We start from the raw sequence: 20,827 nt of genomic DNA, 5'->3' as shown, positions 1-20,827 counted from the left end.
CCAGGCCAGGATAAACAAAAATTAATCTACCGAAATTATTCGACAAAGTCCAAAACCGGCAACAGTACAAATTGGATTGTTGAGTTGGCGCCAACTGCTTGGCAAGTAATACGTTCACAAACAAGGATCTACGTGAATTGAGGCAGCCACCGCTTCCGTAAGCATGTGGCTGTGCCCAAGTGCTACAAGCGTTGCTAATTTGGCCACAAGACGCACACCTGTTCCAACCTGTGGTCGCTTCTCAGAAAAGGAACACGATTTTAAGTCATGCCAAAACAAAGGCCAGGAGCCTGTCTCTGCAAACTGTAAATCCCTAAAAATGGATCGTGTCCACTCCAACCCGGATAACAAATGTCCTGTGTACCTAAAGTCCAATAGTTATCACCAATCAAAGCTGGAATATGGTAGCATGCCCTAAAAGATATAATACTTCAATGACCAAATTCTTCCAAATTAATGCTCAGCGGGCAAAAGCAATGGCCGACAAAATCAGAATAAAAGCAGATGAAGAAAATTGAGATATAATAAATCCTCCAAGAACCGTATAATCACATGAGACAGGTCAGAGGATACCCACTGACCTATAAAATGATTCAATCAGAGGATACCCACTAGACTATAAAATGATTCAATCAGAGGAAACCCACTGACCTATAAAATACTTCAATCAGAGGAAGATACACAGTGGGACGCAATCACGGTACGAAACCACTTATGCACGGGCTGGGCAGTATGTACCCGCGTCGTTAGCTCAATGGGATGCTTCTGTGTTATATCTTTGTATTACAGGCCAGGGAAGGACATTACCTTTGCCACTAGGTACCTTGAAAATATTTTGCAAATTCTTCCAAACGAGAAGATTATCGTTGGTGCTGATATCAACTGCAGGTCGCCTGTCTGGCATAGCACCACTCCGGACAAACAGGGTACAAGAAACGGTCAGCGGTTTGAAGTGTTCCTGTCCAACTCTCCCTATGCAGTGTTAAATCAACAGAACAATCTACCAGTCTTCTGCAACACGATGTGGGAAGCAATCATTGACATCACTTTTGCCACTAGAACTATTGCGGGCAGTATCACTGGATGGACAGTTCAGGAACATGTACACTGCAAAAATAAGGAAGTGTAAGCCGCAATCCTGGGAGGCATTTGTATCTGCCTCAGGGAACACTGACCCATGCGGAGTGGTGTATAAAGTCACCACCAATAAGCTCCGTAGGGGTCATATTGTTACGTCTACTAGGACCCCACAGGGCACAATGACTACCTCCTGGGAACAATCTATTGGTAACATCCTGGATGTGAAGTTCCAAAAGTCGCCACCTCTTTCTACTGCGGAACAGCTAAAACTGCCATGAGAACGACCACTATGGTATGCATAACCTGGAGCCCCCATTTAGTGTTGATGAGCTGCACGCTCATCAACACTAAATGAGATAGAAAATGCCGGGGACCGGTCCTGTTGGAGCCTGAAATAATCAAGAAGACTGTCGAGTCCGCCCCCTAGGTCATTTTAAATCTCCGAAACTGCTGTTTGCAAGCTGAAATATTCCCAAGCGATTGGAAAATAGGCAACTTGAAACTCATCCTTAAGAACCCCACAAAGCCTCAAGAGTTACCAGACTCATACTGCCCAATCGCACTTCTTCCAGTCCTTAGTAAACTATTCGAAAGATTACTCCACTACAGAATTTTACAGCACTATGATGGTGCTAACTTGCCTTCACCAAAACAATAGGTGTTTAGACATGGTTCCTCTACGGTTGATGCCTTGCAGAATCTTCTCATAGCGGCTGCTGACACAGACAGGAAGTACTTCTGATTACTGCTATAGACTTGGCTGGAGCACTAGACTCACTTTGGTGGTCGAGCGTCATTGGCTGGCGTCACAGAGCCTCCATCCCTAAAAGATCTTTATGAGACCATCAAATCATATCTCTCCAACAGAACTGTCGTAGTTAATGTTCCATATCAGAATATAATGCTCCATATCATAACCTTCAAATGTCTCCAACCAAAACTAACTCTATACTCTTGAAAGGTAAACTAATTATTGGTAGACCACCCCTAATTAAAATAGATGGAAAAACCATTAAACTGTCAACGCAAATAAAGTACCTTGGAGTAATGCTTGATACGAAGCTCTCATTCCAGCCACATCTGAAATACCTCCGGATCAAAATACGGAACTATACTGCTCTTGTTGACAGGGTCTCAACGCCGAGACTGGGGCTTTAAACGACGAACCCTCTCATTATTCTATAAGGCTGTTTTTATAAAGATCGTAACTTATGCCTCAGGAATCTGGTTCACCAAAGCAGTTACGGCCTTCAACAGGAAAATACTGGATACCATTCAGTGGTCCTTTCTGCTTATTATTACCCGTGCCTGCTCTACGGTCAGCACCCATGCCCTCCAGCTTCTGGCAGGCGCTCTGCCCCTTGATTTGTAGGTGGTACGTAGAGGATTGCTATACCAGTTTTCAAAAGGAGTTTCACATATCATCCTCAACTACACAACCAACCTGGCTATTGGATGTAAGGAAGAGAAGCAACGCCTACTTAATCACCTGCAAGCAGAAGTGGCAGAGTAGGTTGTCTAACTCTACAAAGGTTGAAATCGCCCAGAAATTCTTGCCGAATGTAAAAATGATCTTCCCCAGACCTCCATGGTTCTCACCGGGTTTGTACACGACTTACCCACTTACCGTCCATGGATCCATCAAAGCCAAGCTAACATCACTGGGCATCATTAAAGATCCATCTTGTGCTTGTGGGTGGCTGGAAAGCTGGCACCATCTTATATACACTGGTGTGCAAAGAAAGTGCATCACCTAGGAATTTGACATTTCTAACCCTTTTGCGCGATGGTATGTTTCATTAATGACTTGTATCACAAATAGAAATACAGTGGTACCTCGATATACGTCCGCTTTGGAATAAGTCCAACTTGATATATGTCCTGTTTGGACGCGAAAAATTGTTTGGTATGCGCCCTTTGTTTGGAATACGACTCGCGCGTCAAAATGAGTCACGACACCGCGCGCTACCCTTGTTTACCTCTCTCAAGACAAAGCCACGACGCAGATGCCAGATCTTACCCACCCTCTCCAAAAACCGAATAAAAGCCGACCAAGGACGGACGCTAGCAAAGTACGGGCGCTCGTCCTCACTCGGCTTTCCGAATAAGTTGCCCCCCCCCCCCCGCCAGGGAAAGGAATGAAAGTGTGTTGGGCTACAGCCCAGCACAGGTCGCCAATAGGGCATGTGGCAGCAACTGCTGCTGTTCAGTTCAGTTGGGATGTTAGGGTTTCCAGTCCACTTGGTTAGCTTATGTTTCGTTTTCTCAAAGGTTATTTCAGTCAGTTTCAGGATCAAGTCTGGTTATCTCAGTTCTAGATATGAGCCCAAGTTGAACCCTGTGTCCCAAGGTGCAATCGGGAGGTCGGAGTTTGCACTCCATCCATCATCATTTGGGGAATCCTCCGTTCACTGTTGTCCTAGTGGGTTTTCACTCACACTCGTTCTTGATCCATTTAAGTGGGCATGTTTTCCTCATCAATTTGGGTTTTCTCCTGTTCCTTTCAGTTTTGGTCTGGTCAGGTCAGGTCTAGTCAATGTTCTGGTTTGTCAGTCATTTTGGAAGGTAAGTTCAGATCTTCTTCTTCAGCTGTAGGCGTTTTGCGCATATCGGTCAAGGGTGTATTCTCATCTTCTGTGTCCAGGAGATGTTCTTGGTTCTTTGGTGGTGGCTAAGATTGTGGTTGGTTGGGGGTTTTAGGAGCATCAGCAACTTAGACCAAATTGCACCAAAGTTATTATATTAAATTGTTATTACACACTGTGATTTAATCCTTTATCAGCATTTTCTTGAGGTAACGCAAGCGTCAATAAAGTGTCTCTGTTTTCTAGAATAAAATGACTGAAGGCCATCTCCGTATTACAACAATTTTTTTTCGTAGGTTTAATGATTAGATGATCAAACCTAAACTTTAAAACAAAAAATTCTCAAACTGATTTCACAATTGTGAAAGCAAATGGAAATTACATTTTGGTGTTTTGAATAGATGGAGACAATTTAACTACATAAGGAAAACTAATTGTAATCAAACTTGTAGCGTTATCACTGGCAGGCATAAATGTTCTTTTTAATAAACTTTAGTGTTTATTTATAATTAATAATTAAATAACCGATCACCATTGATAACATTAGTTTTCACAAAGGAAAAACTAAGTCAGTTAGACTTTATAAAACTTCCCCAAATGGATATTGATTAATTAAATTTTCCAACCCATGTATTCACCCTTCTCAAGTAATTAATTCCCTTTCGTAAGTAATTAATAGCTAAAGAGTTTCGCTCTAATTCCTTTGCCCCTGCCTTCATTATTCTGATTTACATAGGTTCAATAACGTGTACACTGCCACTTGAAGCATGCTACACACAAACACACGCATGCACATACAACAAAATCATTGTTCCACAGACCGTATCCTCTTAAAATTCCTCAGAATTTAGAGCAAGCCTGTAATTTCAAGCTTGAATTAATACTTCTTAATATATCAATTAATTTTAAATGATGTTCATTGCGAGGTTAATATATCTGTTGACAGAAATAGAATATTTAACAAGGCATGAATAATTTTATTAATGATATTTATGAAGGATATGTCTAAGTATGCAGATGATACAGAGGTTGGCAGGCTGATTAATGACAGTAATCAGGGTATGCTACTGCAGCAACAACTACACTCAGATTAGTGGTGGAAAACTAAAGAGATATGGCAATAATTAGATTCAGACTCTGAGCAGTGCACACAGTCTGTTAGAATAGCTCATGGGGTTTTTCAATGATATACAGAAACTTTGATAGGAGAAATAAGAAAGTGCTTATCCCATTGTACAACGCTTCATCTTGAATACTGAAGGTCTAATTTTAGGAAGGATATGGATCTGTTGGAACGGGTGCAGAGAAAAGCAACGTGATGCTCTTACTAAGAAAGGCACTAGTCCTGCAAATTACGTCTGGAGACTAGACACCTACGAAGAGATCTGAATGATGTAAATTGCTTTGATGATTGAAATACACGCTTCTTTGACTTCAAAGAAGTGTGTGTTTTGAGTAAATTCAAGGAAGAACTATAAAATTATTGGAACGTATGGATGGACAGATGATGTGAGAAGGTTTTTTTTTTACTTTTTTTGGTTGATGCTTTATATGCTTGCTTCCTTGTATCATTTGTTACTACTAATACTAGTCCTAATTTCTTAAAAAAAACTTTTATTTACGTACACTTTATTTTCCAAGAAAGCGTTTTTTCCCTAGAATATCAAGACTATTATTACACGTCGAAGTAATATGTAAAATATCAATTTCTAAAATGTTAAACAGCTAAACTGTTCATTTAACTTTCCAATTTATTATAACAATTTAAATTACAATAATAATTAATTTTCGCTTGTTTTGAAACAGTCTGGCAAATGACAATAAATCGTCTTAAACCTCCAGGGCTTACTGACTTATAGTTACTATCCGAAGAATGGAGTACAAGTTCCAGAGCTTGAATGTACAGTGGAAAGAGATCTCGCGCTATGACATTCTTGATAATCCAGCTGCTCTCAATGGTAGGGTAGAAAACTTTATAATTAAGTAAGTTGACGTTTGCAATGAGGATCAAGAAGGATCTTCAGCTGAATCACAGTGAAAAATGTGTATTTTATGGAGAATTTTTATCCTCTTGTAGCTCGTATAATTCTGAATCTTCCAATCTTTACGGTATTACTTGAATTAAACAAGGATTCGCCAAACATTTTTCCGAACTTCAACGTCATCACTTATTTAAAATGTCTTATCTCAGTGGAAGAAATATCCAATTTATCTTTAAGCTCCGCTCCTATCAACATCTTCTCATTGCTGTTAAAACTTATGAAAGAAAGGTTAATTAGAGAGACTGAGGTTAGAGAATTATTTCGCTTTTTTTAAAAGTCCAAACTTTTAGCATCTCTTAGTAAAATAAGACGCTGAAATTTCGACATTTCAGACGATCTCTAATTCATATTTACTGTAACCTCTCCAAATTGCATTCTTTGAAAATTATCTGACAGAGTCAGATATTCCATTTTCTTTATGTTACATCAATGGGCATTAAAATATTTATTCCATGCACAATTACTTCCTCTTTTGTTTTCAGATCATCAGCTTTATCTTCTATTTTGATCATGAGTTCGATCTTTCTTGGGATGATGATTACGTGCAAATTCTGCTACTAATTTATCACTTACCAGATTATTTGATGCATGTTCCCTATTCAGAAATTATCACATAACTTCAAAGAAATATGGAATCCTTTTTGCACTTATTTCTTCTTTTGGGATTTTTAAAATTTGAGCTAAAACATTTTGGTAGACAGCTGCAGCACTTTGTGCAATTTTTCAGCAAACGGAGAATCGCTTCTCGTCAAGATCAGCGCGTAATATTTAAATATTCGTATAATGTTCACCTGAAACTCAGATAATGGCTCAACCCAAAAAGGTTGGACTGCATTATGTAATGAAAAATACGCAGGACGTTCTGGTATTGATGTATTATCGCAAGGTGTATGAAGTGTAGAAAGAGACACCTTTCAGTATTACATACGTCGCTTAGGTGGCTATACAAACATGATGATGGCTAAACTAATGATAATCGCTATATTATGCTGCCATCATTCAGTTTCCTCATTCCTCAGACAACTTTGTTAAACTTTAAAGATTCGTCAACAGGATATAATCCTGAATTCATGTTTTGGTGTAGGTGCACTTGTTGATGTGTAAACAGCTTTGGAGGCACCTACTAAATTTCGGACTGTAGTAAAATCAATTTGTCCGATTTGCGAGGCGGAAATGATGTAATTTCCGTTTCATAACAGAGAAAAGTGGAGTAGGGAGAGGTGATCGCGCATAGGATCATGGGAGGTGATCTTGGATGTGCTCAGAGCTGACATAAACCAGCTGGTTGCGGAAAAGTGTTTGTGATTCGGGGCATACCACTTAGGTGGCTTTGGGTCAACCATTGTCACACGTGGCAGAAACCTTTTGGTAAACAGAGAAATGGATATCTTGTGGGCAGTGACCTTGGATATGCTCAGAGCTGGCATAAACCAGCTCTGAGCACATCCAAGCGCTTCAGCCTTACCATTTGAAGTGCATGTAATGTAGGCATCTGTATTACTGAAGCGGTTGTATATTTCCATCAACAGGCGAATCCTAAACGTTTTTCTGCAACCAGCTGGATCGATCAATAATATTTGAATCGGTTTGCGATTGGGAATCTTTTGCTTGTCGTTGGCCATTCTCATTAAGTTCTAGAAGACCTTGTTGGTCATCAAGTTTTCGCGTTTCTTTGCAATTGTGCTGAGTCGGTTGAGCGTGGCGAGCTTTAGATCCTCATTCATCTCGCTGTTTAGACGATTGTAAAAGTTTCGAAAGGGGTCTACTTCTCGCAGTCGCGTTACAAGGCAATGCAGGTCATTACCGCATGCTTTGTTAGGGTCAACGTCGTCGTTGTCTTGACATATTTCAATCGTTTTGCGAATGTCCAAGTCCGGTTCATACAATTTACGATCTAGTATGAGCTCTTCATTGTCGTCGTAGATCGTGACATATTTCATCAGTTACAGTATCTCTGTTTCCTCATTGCGAAATGGAATGTGCAACGTTACCATCTCGCGCTTGTACTCATTGAGATCCTGACCCAAGTCATAATTTCGATAGCGTACTATGAGCAGATACCGTCGTTTCTTACAGAAATATCGTTAGCGCTGCATGTGTAATTTGTGACAAAGCATGGCAGAGTAACATGACCCAACGTGGTAGTAAAATGCTAGTATGATTGTAACAATACAAATACTTGTATTGTTGCAATCATACTATTCAACAAATGGCTACAATCAAATGGATAATTAGGCTATTGGCCTAATCTCTTCCAAACGTTGATTCGGTAGAGTAAGCAGCTGGGCGTGTGTATCCTTTTTATCACTAATATTGATTCGGCAGAGTAAGTAGCGGACGTGAGCATAAAATTACATCGTTCATGATTTCGGTTCTAGCTGTTCGAAATTTAGTAGGTGTCGTCGAAGATGTTTACACGTAAAACATCTTTCATGCGTACAGGGTATAAACCCGATTTTTTTATATACAGAAAACTGATTATTATGAGGAATTGTGCATTACCCTGGTTATGGTAAACATATTGGATTAGTAATATAAACTTTTCGTTTTCTTATTTAAAAGATTTTTTTTTATCTTATTTGATTTTTTTCATACCGTTTCATATTTTATATTTTTTTATGATATTTTATTTTAGATTAATTTTAACGAATAAAGAGAGATTATTCTGAATAATTGGTGTGGATAAATAACCATCTGAATAGAGATTAACTGCTAGGGAGTTTGGAGAACGCTTCTATCGGGAACTCTAGGATCCAACGACATTTACTATAAATTTGGTTTAGATAAAAAATAAGCGACGATCAGACTATAAATATAAAAGTCACTAGTAACGAACACACAAGTTCATCATAGTGATCTTATAATCACTCACTCTTTCCATTTTTGGAAAATTGGCCAAACCTTCAATGCTCAAGTAATCCTATATTTGCTAGTCTTTCATTGAAAAAATTGTTGGCTGTGGTAAAGGTAATTTGCTATTCAATAATTGTTGGCAGTAAATCTTTCTAAAGTCGTTTGCCCAAGTTGTAAATGGCAGTTTTTCTCAGAAAACGTTCCCGATAAGTAATCTGTATATGGATTGGATTTCTGCTACAGTCAGAAATTGCAATACTCAATGCTGCCTTGATTTGTGTGTGTGTGTGTGTGTGTGTGTGTGTGTGTGTGTGTGTGTGTCGCAAAGTTACACACGCACATATTCGCTTCCACCCACTGCTTTTCACCTAGGCAGTAACAATATATGCATGTCTGGCATGTACATAAATGGGGTTTGATGTAGTCCAACATCAAAATCGCTCGCCCCCGTAATAGATGCTGTTAAAGGTCTTTTGGACTATTGCCGATGTGTCACCGGACGCCCAACCAGAACAAACCGAACTTGAAGTAATCAACGAATATCCAATGTCGGAAGTCACGCTATTCGTCGTTTAGCAATATGTGAATAGAGCACCGTATCACCCGTGGTCTATCTCATTACAACAGTTAATTTCAGAGTAACTCTGTTAAGCATAATATTGGCTTCTTAGTAGAATTTAATTACAATTAGTTTTCTTGGTTTCTTCTCCGAAAGAAATGCGAATAGTTGTATTGTATTTTATAGTTATGAATTTAAATGACTGGATTAGAATACTTTAATATCAATTAGCAGAAAATTTCACACGAACGTTCTCTTTTGAGGTATTTCACGCGTGTGAAAGAAATGCTGTCATGTTACTTTATAAATAGGTGAGAAAATCATTGATGGCAAATTGGATTAGAGTTAGTGCGTCATAACTCTAATTTCGCTGGTGACGTGGCCTTGTTGTCTTCGAATCTTCTGTCACGGTCGTCTTGAATACTGACGCTTTTTGGGTCTTCCGCTTTAAATTCAGTATAAATTCAAGCTCTATCGAAATAGAATAATCAAATAAATTCTTGAAAAATATAGTTTAAAAATCTGTACAAATTGCGAACGATTGAAATTCATGTTTATTTTAGGTATATCGTAAGGCCACGGGAGGACTCTTGCTTCCTCCCTTCCTTAACCATTTTGCAGAAGGATTATTTATTTCCTCAGTAATCAAACAAGTCTATTCTTTCATTCTTCCACTTTGTAACCAGCTATATACAGCTTCTGGGTTGCTTCATGGTTCTTGTTACCTTTCAATGATCTAACCAGTGATATTCTAAGTGGGAAAAAGTCAGGACTATAATATGGACGTGGAACGCTTCCCACCATGATTGTCTCAAATTCCTCATGCGCACTAGGAGGTCGGGCGTTATTGTTTTGAAGGGGGCAGATTGCTTAGTTGTTCTTTTCATTAAGAGTTCTCAGGGTACTGCACGTTCCAGTACCTTGAGCGCTGACTTATTTGAGCAGTGTTGACTGATTCCCTTTGGACTGGAAATCTACCAGTATGCATCCTTCGATATTCCAAACAATCAAAAAGTATATCTAAGAAGCTCTATCCCTTGCATGTAATACAGGGCTCGTACAGACTGCAACCTTTCCAATAATCTTGAATGAATCCAGAGATCTCTTTAAAAATTATGAGAACTCAGCATTGCGAAATGGCTGCGAAGTGCATTAAAAACTTGTTGTGAAGTGGAACACGGACTCCTGCAGCAATGCGTGGATTGTGGATATATTAGAAAGCATAGGACGATATTCAAAGTTGTTGTTGTTGGAAATATCGTTTTCTTAATGTTTTGCTATACAAGATGCGCTTATTATTCTAATAATAAATCTTTATGGCATTGAAATAATGCAATAAAGGTTTCAGTCAATATTGGTATTTCCAATTTAGGCTTTGTTTTCTCACAAACGTTTCTCCGGAACAAATAAAGGTGTCATTTTTTTCTGGGTTCGGAATATTTTGCACTTGAACTTGCCAACTATTATTCTTAATGGAGATTTATATATATTAATACCAACTAGTGACATCACTACACTTCCAAAATGTTTAACCCGTGTTGTGATATTCTTAAAATACAAATCGAAGAATTTCAAAATAGTCTTTAAATCTATAAAAAGGATCGATTTTTTTTATCGAATTACATCACAGATGGAGTGCGTTCTTCAAATACAGTGCTTCTTTATAGTTAATCAATAAATGAATCGATATGTTGCAACGAAGGAAAAACTTAATCGTTGTGTGGTATAAGATAAAATTTATTACTGAAATCAGCTTTTTGTTTTGAATATTGATTCCTGATGACACAGTTATGAATATAAAAAAAAAATCAAGCAGATGCTGCGCAGCAGAGAAAACAGCAGAAAGAGATCTTTCCTTTTTTTCTGTTCTTCATGCTTGTTTGAATACAGAAGAGGTGCGCATTTTATAAACGAGTTATAGGAGACGAAGAGACAAGAATAAAGCTGCTAAAAGAATTTATTTGTCAGTTTAGAGATAGAAGTAATCGGATATGACAGGATTATTAAAATCTGGAAGAGGGTACGTCAGAAAACACAGCACGTGTCATGCAGAATGAAATTCTCGCGCAGTGAAGTTAAAAAGAGACAGCGGAACAAAGCCTGTCATCATATCAATAACTCACATTACAATCATTCGGCTGTAGACTATTATTACTATGTAACCAAACAGGAACTGGTTCCTTTCTTCCAAATCATCCAACACATCCGAAGGTCAACCGAGTTGAGTTTTATATACTGAATTGATTTGTACAGCACCTAACCAAACTAACTACAACAAATTTACTAATTTTCAATACTGACTTTTAGTTTTAAGTTTTGAATTCAATATTTAAATATTGTTGTTGTTTTTTTATTTTAAGCCGCAGGTCCTTAAAAAGATTAATACAGCAGTACACTTTAATCACATAACGATCAAAACCTGAAAAGTAATCTGATTAACAAACAAGAAAAACATTTACAGAACTAAAATTCTGAAAATCTTAAAAAATCCATCAATGTTTTTTTTTTTTTAATCAACAAGCGAATATGGACCGTCTTTCAAAGTTTCTTATGAACATAATCGACTCTTCTGACAGAGTCAAGTAATTTCGACAATCTTTTGAAGAATTCTTCAAGGCCTATTATTCTCTGCAGTTCTCAATGACAGATCTCAGTTTGGATATAAATTATTTCCAAACTCAGCCACGAAACTAATAATAACATGACTTGCCTTCGGTATTGCAGCAGCACTATTTATAGATGAAAAATCCAAACTAGCATAGGAGATACGAGCACAACCAAGCATGATAAATCTTTGCCTGGTATCACATGAAAACTCTAAAGAGCCACAAAGCTAGTTGATGATATCACTACGCTTCTAAAATTCAGACCAAAGAAATCAAGCTTGATATGCATTAACTCAACAGAAATTTTGATTTATTTGTTTATTACAGTACAGTGATTCCACAGCTCAGTAAAAGATCTGATTTTTAGTGTTAGACCGGAGCTTAGAGCGTACAGCTGTAAACAGTTTAGAAGCCAAATCAGCTACGTACGAAGAAGAAAAATTGTAATCGATTATCGAAGGAACATTTCGGCCGCTCACACGCGCAACATTATAAATTTAAAGAATTTTTTTTATATATTTATGAATTATTATGACACTTTGAAACTAACGTATCACAAACATTTTATCATAATTTAAAAACATCTTAATTTATTTACATTTTTGTGTTTCTTCCTCAGCTTCTAAACACCAATGCATGCCATTATACATTTGTACTTTCATCGCAATAAAAAAAAATGAAGAAAATACAGTACGTCTACCATATGCGTATGTACAGGGGATGCTTTTCATTATAATTTAACTTATCTTTGCCATGATATTAAATCACCTGCCTTTCAAATTTTGATTTCTTTAAGAAGCGTACTGATTTAGGTTCATATATATAAAAGTAAACTTCAGCCATTATCAACCCACTGCAGGATGGAAGCCTCCTCAACAATTCATGTTGAGGGAAACGGACCATAATCTGCCACGCTGGTCCAGTGCGGGTTGGCAGATTGACCATATTTAGCAGTCAGGGGCTTGAACCCCAGTCTACTTAAAGACCGTGTGCTATTGCACTCCCGCTCCTGATCACTCAGCCATGGAGGCCTTAGATACATTAAAGCAAAATGTTTCTGATTAAATTTATTTAATTTGGAGATTTGTTATCAGGATTAATGCAGTCACATTTCCTCTTAATGAAGGCAAAATGATTGACGGCCATTGCTTTAGTCCTCGCGTGTAGCAATGTGAAAACTGGTAGAAAATGCACGGATTCGAACCAGTTTTAAAATGCCAGTTTGAGTCCCCTCAATCACGAGAAGAATTTTTAATGGGATTTTTTTTCATAACGTGGCTGAATTAGTGGGATCAGGCGAGGATTATGGCTTTTTTCTTCGGATTTTTGTCCATAAAACAGAAAATGGAACTCGGAATACACGCAATATACAGTCGTCTTATCGCCCTAGTTGTTTTGACGCTTCACAAGCGCAGTTATCACTGCCTCAAACTATTGCATTACAGAACTTCGCTGACACTCTGTTGCATTTATGTATTTAGGCTGTACGAGCACTCTTCATAAAATAGTACAGAGCAATTGTCCAATACTTGTTGTAGTTTCTTTTCAGAGTGCTTGTTCGAAAGTAAACTACGCAACCGTTCCACGCGAAGATGGCATTAGAAAAAAAGTTCCTTGCCAATAAGCATGATTAATGAACTCAGTACGGATTATGATTCATACGCCTGACGATACTGTATATATCCCATAATCTGATTAAACTCAAAACGTTTCATGATGAATGTCTGAGAAGTTGGATGACAGAACAGGTGAAATGCGATTTATTACCACATTTAAGTCATGCTTTGTGGATTAAGATTCTAAGGGGCCATGCAGGCCATCCTACGTTACAATATTGGTCCTACAGACAACGTTAACGTAACACTTTACGGATATGATGTACCTGTCCTTAATAACAAAGAAAAAAAGACACGATCCACTATGATATGCGGATTTTCTCGACTATAATCAAGTCACAGTAGCGATCCTTTTCTCTCAAGATGGAAATCCATTGAAAGCGGTCTGTAGGCGAAATTAATTACAAAGATTTGTTTAATCATCTCAATAAAATATAACAAACAGAAATCCCGCAATTAGTACGTCTTCTTTTTCATGTATATCACATATCCAGTGTATTGTAGCTGAGGTTGGACATTGGTTATTATATTTGTTGCCGTGTACTGATCAGAGAATTGGAAATATAGCGGATGCGCAGAAAGGAGATTCTCTCTGTTTACTAAAAACACGTTTCAGCTCCCTAAAAATATATATTGATAAAAGATGATCAGCTATTTACCTTTCACTTTTATTAATAAGATCAAAATAAAGCATTACTTAAATAGTAAATATCATCCAGCGTGAAAGAACTAATAATTACACTCTCAACAGTGGCTAATATTTATATTGTAATTTTTATTTCTGTTTGTATCTGAACCAATCACCCGCCTGCCATCTAGTCTGAAGGGAACGGGAGCTTCCTGATGGGAGCTTGACTTTTCCAGTAGGGGCCGAACAATAAAATTTGTTTCTTTTTTAAACGAAGTATTTGCGCGTTAAGGGTAATTACATCTTGTACTCCGATTCCTACTAGTATGCCTTAAGAATTTAACAGTATTTAAGAAATTAACAATTCATAACTTGTTAAACTCTTCCGAGTAGCAAAGGGTTACGATTTCCATCCATCTATACAGTTTGTAAATGGCATGAGTTTGAATCCTGTCAAGGCGAGAAAAGCTTTTATGAATTTTTCAAACCTTGGCTGAGTTACAACGCCTCGGGTGAGGACTTCACGATTTTTCCCCAAGAAATTCATTTTTCGTACAGTAAAACATATAGATCTATCAAAGACTGTACGTTATTTATAGACAAAGGAAATCTAGGCTTTATGGCCTTAGTTTCCTTAGCGCAAGCTCTCATGGTAGCACAGTTCGTATAATTAAACTCCTTCTCCTACCTGGTGGAAAATGACCTGAGTTTGAATCCCGTCGATGACGCCAGGAATTTTTATAGGTATTTTCACAACGTAGCTGAGTTAGTCAATTTCAGGAGAGTGTAGCACGGTGTTTGCTCACTGAAACTCCAGTTTTTCATCCATCAAAGAACAAATCGACCACAGAACAATTTACAGCCACATTACGTACAGCTCAATATGGCCTAAGATGACAATAGGCCTGAAACCTTAAAACAACCAACAAAACATTTTAACGCAAAAATAAATAACAGCGAACATTTTATTACTTGAAAGTAAATTTTGACTACAACTTCATCTTTAAGATAGCAGTAGAGAAAGAGTAAACAATAAATGTGATAGAGCAGCCGTTACAAACTGGGTCCCGTTATATGGACTCCAATTTTCAACGAGAAGCAATGTAGCCGCACAATTAACTCTTTGTAATAATGCAGCGCTACTTGAAATGTAGAGGGAATGCCACTGATGGAGAGAGAGGGTATCTGAAGTGAATCACGCAAATAATCAATTATATTAGTATGACGATAATCACCATTATTCGAAACGTTTGAATTAGTAGGGTGTGATATTAATATTAAATTTTGAGGAGACATGATTTCGGCAAAGACTAAAATATTTTTTAATACTAGAAATGATACTTCAGTATAACACAGGCGGTGGAAGGATTTTTTTTTTGAATTCAGCCCACACAAAATGCAAATCAGCCGTAAATAAAAAGATATTGCCTCAAGTGTTGTTAAATTATTATTATTTTTAATTTTCACTGTAATAAATTAAATTTTCCTTCTGCGGCAACTTAGTCTGTATAACACATCGTCGTCTACCACTCGTTTGTAGAGGTGTTCAATTCCCATCGATGACTGGAAGAATTTCTACAGTCCTCTTCAATCGAGGCTATAGTTAATCGATTTCGGAGGGAAAGTAGGTTTTCCTAGTGTGTTATTTCGAGAGAGAGTTTTATACCCTGCAAAACGTGTAAATAAATATGTAAATTCACTCATTATTGAACCCGCGATCATATTTGTAAGAAATGCTGAAGACTGTTAGCAAGGCAGCGTGCTCTGATTACTCATCTGACTAAGAACTAGTTACGACTAACGCCTGAATATCGACCATTTTATCCCCGATTTTTACACAAATTATTAATTGCGTAAAAATCGGGGATAAAACATCGGGGATACAACTTGTCGCTCATGTCAATACTCGTAAATAGAATTGTGTGTTAGAAATCATAACGATACTTGCTACTTTAAGATAGCAGAAAGCCATTCTGCTCTCCTTTGCACGGCTTCAATATCTTCTTGTAATCTGATTCAAAAAGTTCCACTCTTTCTTTGACTTGTCATATATAGATATGAATTAATTGTGTACCTTATTCACTTTTATTTCTTATATCGTTTTTAACTCTTCTGAATAGCTGTTGCTTTATATTTTATACTGCTCTGTACAGTATTAATTTGTATACTATGTTTTTATTCTTCGTTTCATGTTAATATTCAATTATCTTTCTCTCCTCTATGTGAAGGTATGTTCCCTTTTATAATCTTTATAACCAAGAACCATGCAATAAAGTATTTAATAATGACAATTTTTAATTGCTGTCTTTCGTAAATTCGACATAGTGGTTTTACTGTGCTGCTTGGTTGCTCTGCAGTGAAGTATCCTTTCTGGTATAATATGACTATTTCATTTTAAAAGTAGTAAATCACTGACCCATTTAAAATGAAAAGTAATGACACGTTGTAATCACATACAGTTAAATGCATTCAGTTTAGTTTCTCTTACCTTTTCATATAAATAAATTAGAAGAACAGATAATGGAAAATAATTCATATTTTCCATTAGTATTTATGATCAACAACTTACTCTCTCTCGTACAGAATAAATACTGTATATAATTTGGTAGCATTTTTTTTTTTTTTTTGTATAAATAGAGAAAAACTTGGCAAATAATTTATTCAAAGAAAATAAGTTTAAAACGACACTACATTATTCAAAATTTTGTTATATATAAGCATCTCTGGCATTAAATATGTTAGATGTCCACTATGTTAGTGGCAGCCTTGCGAAATACTGCAAATCACAACCACTGATTTAAAATTTGTTAAATTATGATTTTGAAGGCACATGGACTACAACTGCCTTCATATATTCTCACAGAGTGAGTGCAGCTTTTTATGGCAGAATTCTTTTTATTCTGAAAACCCAGACAAATGCAGGTGTATATGACAAAACGTTATGTCAATAGAGCTTACCTACGAATACACGTAAATAAACCGCTACTTGACGTGTCTGACATACAGGGTCTCGTGGAAATCAATAGGAATCTTGATATCCATGAGTTTTAATCCTTATTTAGTTTTACCCCCAGGGTTTCCCCCAGCAGATAAATAAGGATATTTTGTTTTTGAGGGATCATAAAAGATACAACTGATGGGCATCTGGTACTTGTGAATGGCAATAATGCAACGGACAAATAAATCTTTGTTGTCAGTTATTCATACAGATTTAGAGACTTCTTGGGCGGTTACGATCGCCGTATTTTCACATTGCGAGGAAAAATCTGTATTCGAACCTCTCGTCGAGACGGAACAAACATTCATAGTCTTTTATCATTGCCAAGGCAACTGAGATCTGCTCGTGAGTTAAATTGTCTTCATACTGGTCATATACAACCACTGCCACTTTATTGTAATGTTGAAATTACTCTTTTTCTTAAGCTGGGACGAATAAGTTCTCCAAAGGATTTAAAAATAGGCATTGTCCTTTCTCGACTGTCCAGAATACAATCATTACAGTTATTTAATATATTTTCTATTTTAATTATACTGCACAGTTATTGAATTTGATCACTTAACCACTGCTTTTGTCTGACTTAGCCGACATAGCCAAAATTTGTATGACAGAGACGATGTGTTAAGTTTCACTTTTACATCGTATCAACCTTTGCAAATACACTTAAATATTTTCTTCCTTGGTTCAATTATTTTATTACATTTCATATATATATATATATATATATATATATACACACACACACACACACACACACACACACACACACACACACACAGAGTGTCCCAAAAGGTGTAACCGATTTAATGTTTGTAACAAATGTAATTTTAATGATAGAAACACCAAACCTGCGCTCAATGTGAGAAAAACAGTTGAAGTTTTTACTGACATTCAATATGTGCACCACTTGTCACAGGAACAATATCTAATCGGTAATAAAATTCATCCCATGTTTTTTCAAGGATGTCACGCTTAATCATGGTAATTGCATTTGTAATCCTGCACTTTAAGTCTGCGATGTCTGCAACAGGGGTCTTGTAGATTGTGTCTTTGATGAATTCCCATATGAAGAAATTACAAGGGGATAAATCTGGCGAACGTGGTGGCCACGCAATGGGACCATCACGCCCAATCCAACGGCCAGGAAACTTGCCATTAAGAGACCTCCTCACACTCAAAGCCCAATGTGGCGGCGCTCCATCCTGTTGGAATATTACCCCATTTGGCAGTTCATCCAATTGAGGATACACATAAAGCTCAAGCATGTCCTGGTAATTATCCGCTCTCACAGTCGCTTCTTGAAAGGATTATTAGTTTCCTATTGTTTGTATTGCTCATTTAAAATTGGTTACACCGTTTTGTTCGACTGACAAGTGGTGCACATGTTGAATATCAGTAAAAACTTCAACTGTTTTTCTCACATTTAGCGCAGGTTTTGTGTTTCTATCATTCAAATTACATTTGACGTTTGTTACAAACATTTAAAATTGGTTACAACTTTTTGGGACACCCTGTATATATATTATCTGTTCCTTTTTGTTCTTAATGCGTATGCTGTCAATTTTAAGATAGTAATCTATTTAGAGGTTACCCTCTTAAAATTTACCAAAGATAAATTAAACCCTTGTCTTATTTTACCTGGTGTTTTAGCTACCAGTAAGCCATTAAACATCAAACCAATCAACTATTCTTTTACAATTTCGTTTAAAAATTCAGGGTTACGTTTCAGTTGTTCCAGTGAAATTTGGAACGTATCCAAATTTCACTGGAATAACTAAGCTCATCACAGAACGAAGAAGATGAATAAAAATGCATTTCTTCACCTTATGCAAGTCGCTTACTTTTACTCTCATTGAAACAATGCAATTTTATATAATTTATAAACACAGACGTTACTATATATTGAGAGCGTGCTTTAATAGGACTTTCGCACAAGGAATAAATTCCATTCACATACTAACGTGAAATAATCAAAACTGCCATAAATGATTGATATTTGCAATTTTCAAGAGGAAACACACATCTTGCCTATTTGTTATAATCGAAAGCGTGATTGGATTTATCCAAGGAAGAAAAAAATATTACCGAGAACTGCCTTAGACATTACGATTTTCATTCGTCATTAAAAAAGAAATTGTGATGATGCACCCTGTTGTCGTGGAAATTTTAAACAATTAAGGATGCATCAACATGATGCAAAATTCCCACACAGCGAATGCTATTAATATTAGTAATAGAAACAAAATCTGGTAAAGTAACAAAAGTAAAAGAAATAAATCCATCTTCTACTTAACTTAGAATTTTTATTATTTTGTTATTATTATTCTTTTAATAGATATTTTGCTATTGTTTTAATATTATATATCGTGTAGTTACAGTTTATTGTTATCAATTTTAAATATTAAAACTATAAATTCATTTAAAAGTTTATTTTGAAGAATATTATGATACGCTTTAATATAATTTTTTCCATGCATTTGGTTCTGGATCCGCGATTCGCTAGGGATCTGTAAGTCTTCTCTAGAGGATCCGCGTTAGTATGTTACAATCGAAAGGGAATATCTCTGTATAAAAAGAAACAAATCCAGCTATTATATTAGAATCATAATTAGAATCGCTGCAAGCGCACATGATAATTGTACGATTCCTGGTGATTCGTAAATGATCATGTTTATCTGGATTATTGATCCTCCATTGATTAACTGAATTGTTGAAATATCCCTTGAAATTGGTCTCAAACGGAATTATCAAATGATGTAGATCATTTGATCAAACATTCAAATGATGTAGTTTGTGAGACGCGTGCGGTGGAAAAGAAAGAAGTTTAACAATATTACTTTTGCTGAAATTGATAGGTGGGATGGACAAATGGTTGTCTATTATTCCTAGAACTGTTTTATTCAATCTTCGAAGATTTTGAAAATTATGACCGTATTGATAAAAACTTAATTCTTGCATCCATTCTGATGCAGGAATTGACATGGAAAATTCTTCTTCTTCCTGTCCGGTATTAGGCTTAGTGGCCAGTTGCAGTCTCTCTCCATCTGTCTCTCCTTCCCTGGAGTTTGTAGTTAATATGTCTTTCGGATAGCGTCCGTCCTCCATTCTCTCTACATTCTGGATCCATCTGTTTCTGTATGAGTCGATATAATTCAGTACAGAGGCTGTCTGCAGTTCTGACAGGATGTCTTGATTTCTTTTCCTGTCAAGTGTGGTATAGCCTGCTGTTCTGCGCATTAAACGCATTTCTGCACCAGTCAACCTCCTCCTATCCCCTTTGCTCATTGTCATGCTTGGAGTATTCTGAGTTTATAGTCGGTGTACACGACTAAATATCCTTTAGGATAGGTCTGGCGAGAGTGTTTATGCATCCGTGTCCTTGTTCTCTAATTTATTTCAATACTACCAGATTAGATTTGAAAATATGGTTTATAGTTTTAGTAATTCGTATGTAATTTATTTTTTTGCTCAATATCTTTTCATATGACAGGTGGTATCCTAGGTATTTGAAAGTGTTAACTTGTTCGATAATATTATTGTCAATGCAAATCTTGCTTCTTATTGGATCTCTTCCTTTAAATGCCATCACTTTTGTCTTTGAAGATGAGATTTCGATATTGAAAAAAGTTTTCTCTAAAAAGTAAAGGAAGAGGGGAAGAAATAAGAACAAATTTACAGCACGCCAGCACAGAGTTATCACATCCCAGTTTGCTTTTTTGTCCATTTCCCTTTGACACAACGTTGTTTTTAGTTCTATGGGCGCATTAGCTGCTGTAGCCACACTGCATCATTCAAATGGGTTTTCAGAATTTACACCTCTTTCCTTGGTATTGTCAAAATTTGATTAACGCGATGTATAC

General features: G+C 36.7%; 1 protein-coding gene across 1 annotated transcript in view; it reads right to left on the bottom strand.

Annotated features, from left to right (window-relative positions):
* Positions 1-2,749, bottom strand: part of LOC150085698 (G protein-coupled receptor 83-like) — a 50,828-nt gene extending 48,079 nt beyond the window's left edge. Inside the window, exon 1 of the mRNA XM_090374648.1 lies at positions 2,708-2,749. Coding sequence (XP_090230774.1) covers positions 2,708-2,749 — 42 coding nt within the window. The remainder of the gene's footprint in view (positions 1-2,707) is intronic.
* Positions 2,750-20,827: the final 18,078 nt, after the last annotated feature.

The sequence above is a fragment of the Mastigoproctus giganteus genome, chromosome 5, assembly GCF_048544385.1.
Source record: "Mastigoproctus giganteus isolate SK-2022 chromosome 5, ASM4854438v1, whole genome shotgun sequence".
Taxonomy (NCBI): Eukaryota; Metazoa; Arthropoda; class Arachnida; order Uropygi; family Thelyphonidae; genus Mastigoproctus; species Mastigoproctus giganteus.
This window is presented reverse-complemented; position numbering and strand designations above follow the sequence as displayed.